The following is a 3,732-nucleotide window of genomic DNA, read 5'->3' as shown; positions in this document are numbered from 1 at the left end:
ATTGAAATGGATTAAGCAAAATTGAAATTCTTATCTTTCACTTTTGCTTAAATATGGGCCACTTTTTTAGCTTTTTCTTGCTTAGCAGTGTCAGATTTTGTAATATTGCTGATTTGAGTATGTATGCATGCATGTGTGTATATATGTGTGCATGCATCCATGCACGTGTAAATACGTTTTTTACATATGAGCGAGTAAACAGGATGAAATGGCAATAACTGTAACCTGTCTAAGTGTATCAATGTGTGTGTTGACGTGTATGCGCAAACGTATATAAGTGCACACGTTTGTACATATGCACGTTCGCACATGCACATGTTTGTACATGTGCACGTTCGCACATGCACATGTTTGTACATGTGCACGTTCGCACATGCACATGTTCGTACATGCACACGTTTGTATGTGCTCAAGCAATAGTTCGTAACGAAGCGTTTGTTAAGTGTTTTTTTTTCTTTTCTTTTGGTAAATATCGTTCATCTTATTTATCAGTAAAAATTTGATTGTTTGGTATGCGATGAATATTGAGAATTTCACATGATAATAGGAAATATTGGGAGATTATGAAATCAGTGATTGATCAGTAATGATCCCTAATTCTTTCTCAAATTTTTTCTCACTCAATTGATCAAACTCTGAGGATGAGATTAATCGGAACGGTTCGATGATTTGCATCATTGGGTGTTTTCATTCCAAAGACTAACACATCATCGCCTATTGGCGCCATTGGATGTGCAAATACTTTATTAAATATTCTAGTGATAAAATGTCGGAGCAACATGAGTCATTCTCGAGGATTTCAAAGTATCGATTTTCAATTCAATACATCATCATGTAAACTGTATGGGTACATAATAATAATAACAATAAACTGGATCAATAAACAGGTAAATAGTTCGATTTGCAATCATATTTGAATGAAACCTTATAGTTTTATTAAATCGAAATAATCATTTATGATATGATTAGGAAAATGCTGAAAGAAAATGAAGGAAATGGTAAGTTCGTCGAATGAGTTAAACTGATTTGTAACATTTTATCTAAAAATCCTGGGAAAGAAAAAAAAAAAATCCTAAAAAATTTTAAAACACTTCCTTCTTTTTTTTTTTTCCTTCACAACATTCATACAATCAATTTCTATTATATTTGTAATGTATTTAGGTTTCCAAAAAATTCCACCTTCATTTTCCATTTTCTCTTCGTTGACAAAAAAAAAAAAGTGAATAATGTCATCTAACAATATTGATGATTGCTTAATATCCAAAATTTTTAACGATCATTTCTAAGTTTAAATATTTGAATAGAATTGGATATGTACAAAAATCATTTGTGTGCTGCTAATAATTGTTGTCAACCTTTTATGTCATTTATTGTCATAAAATACTTCGGAATTTTTTTCTCTTTCCTTTTTCTCTCTTTTTTTTTTAGTATTGATAAGTTTTGAATACGGACGAATATTTAACAGTTAATATCCACTTTAGGCAACTTTTAGATGATTAAAATTCTTTTTGCCCTTTTTTATGAAAAAAGAAAAAAAGGCTTTTTTTCCTTAATTGACATGAAATTTATTATTTTTAATGATAATAACGGATAAAGTTATAAGCTTTGTTTTAGGAAGGAAGCATAAAATTGATGTTTAATGGTTAATTAGCTTAATTACTCTCATCTAATTGGTAAAAAAATTAAGACAGAAAAGAAAAGAAGTAAATGTATAAATTTTGTTGATTGCAACATTATACCTTAGCGTTTTTTTTTCCTTTTTTACATATTATTTGTTTGAATTATATTTTTTGATTTCTTTTTTTCTCAGGAAATTTTTCCTTTTCTCTTCTCTTTATTACATTCATCAACTTTTTAAGAAACGAAATAGGAAAGGAGGAAAAAAAAGGGAAACATTGTTTGAAATGGAACATATTTGCTTGTTTGTTTGTTGGCTTATCTAACAAATTTATAAAAATCTTTTCACATTTCTTTTTTTTTCTGCAACTTTTTTTTTTGGTTATCTTTTTTGCGAACTTTAGTTGTGGTTGACAAATGTAAATGACGGACTGATAAGTTATCATCAAGAAGTGATATATGAATGTATCCATATGTTTGTGATGACATTGGATTCGTGCAAATGATTGATACTGAAAGCGATAAGAATGTCTCATCATTCCATATGCACTATTATATTTGCATTTGCAAATTTAAAATTGAATTTTTTTACCTTCAATAAATTTCCATCGCAATAATTAATTTTAATTTTCTAAACAAAATTTAATGTTACAGTTAAATCGAATTGCAGTATTACATTCGAATACTTTTTGTACCTTTTTTTTTTAAAAAAAAAAAACTTAAACATTTAACTCGACCTTTTTCTTCCTTTCTTTTCTTTCTTTTTTCGCTTCTTTTTTTTTTCGTTAAAATTTACATCTTTGTTTTCCAATTTTGGCATACATTGGAAGTCATCTTGAACGGTTTTAATTTTAGAATAATTCAACAATGTCGCATATTTCCTCTTCATCTAACAATAACATTTCTTTTTGATTGTATCACGAACTTTTTTTTTTTCCAGTCTTGACATACTTTGACAATTTCCTGAACTTCAACACTTCGCAATTTTCTATTTCTTTCTATTTTTTTTTTCTTCCCTCTTCCCTATGCTGTTTAAGTTAATATAAAATGAACAGCTCTTTTCATCATTTCCTTTCGTTTTTTTTTTTTTTAACATTTGATATCAAAGTTTTTTTTTTCATTTTTATGTTAACATACATATTTTTATGGTTTAAATGAACATTTGTATGAATAATGAAGAAAGTATTACGAATTGTCTTCAAGCGTTTGCCATTTTCAATATTTTAATATCTTTTCATATAGTTACGGTAATATCTAAAATTTCTTAAGCTTCTTTCATTTTTCTTCCTCTTTCTTTCACTTCTGAAAAATAAAGATTTATTAATTCATGATTAATTTTCAAAATTTAGTTTTTAATATTTCGGAATTATGGATGACTAAGATAACAATTTATCTAATTAAGCTAACACAAAAGAAAAGAACATTTTTGGATTTCAATTAGTTATGAGTAATTAAATCTGACATTATTCATTATATGAAGATAAGAAGGTGCTAAAATTATCAATGATTATGATAATTGAATGATGATTCATCATCCTCATACTTCCCATCCGATATTGCTATCACGGCAATGCGTCATCTTGAAATTGGAATGGCTCATCGCCAATAAGTTTTCTTAAAATCATTTTAATGGTATATTTCACATTTCTATATTTAAAACAACATTTAAGAGGCATGAAAAATCGAAATGTACACAATGGAATGAGAAGTGGTATAGGGAGGTGGAAGTGGTGGGGGAGGAGGAGATGGGGGTGAGAGGGTGAAGCGGAAAGTGGAGATTTTCCGCCTCCAAAAAGGACACGATGGAAACAATTGAAATTGGCTGCAGTGCTTCCAAACCTATGGCAAACACCGTTTATTTTTTCCCCTTTCCCCCGCTCTCCCCGCCCTTCCTCGTCCCCTCCTCTTTCATTTTCCCCTCCCATTAACTTTGTGTCATTTGTCGCGAATCAAGTTTTGTTTTTTTCTCTCTTTTGCCACTTTTCCAATTCATCCATTCATTCATCCCTCATCGTCTTTTTAACATTCGAGGGTTAAGGTCGAGGTCAAAATTATTTCTGATTATACACTCCAAAATCATCCATCTCTCTCTCTCTCTCTCTCTCTCCTCTCTCT

General features: G+C 29.6%; 2 protein-coding genes across 2 annotated transcripts; both read right to left on the bottom strand.

Moving 5' to 3' along the window:
* Positions 1-225: 225 nt before the first annotated feature.
* Positions 226-381, bottom strand: LOAG_13514 (hypothetical protein; the record flags this gene model as incomplete). Its single annotated transcript, XM_003149020.2, has 1 exon — positions 226-381. A coding segment is annotated over one exon (156 nt), but the record flags the coding sequence as incomplete, so codon positions are not given.
* Positions 382-2,822: 2,441 nt separating this feature from the next.
* LOAG_13513 (hypothetical protein) lies at positions 2,823-3,542 on the bottom strand (the record flags this gene model as incomplete). Its single annotated transcript, XM_003149019.1, has 1 exon — positions 2,823-3,542. One exon carries the CDS (start codon positions 3,540-3,542, stop codon positions 3,180-3,182), a length of 363 nt encoding a protein of 120 aa, XP_003149067.1. The 3' UTR covers positions 2,823-3,179.
* Positions 3,543-3,732: the final 190 nt, after the last annotated feature.

This window comes from Loa loa, assembly GCF_000183805.2.
Source record: "Loa loa unplaced genomic scaffold supercont3.619, whole genome shotgun sequence".
Lineage (NCBI taxonomy): Eukaryota > Metazoa > Nematoda > Chromadorea > Rhabditida > Onchocercidae > Loa > Loa loa.
Note: the sequence above shows the minus strand (reverse complement) of the source record. Positions and strands in the feature narration are given on the sequence as shown.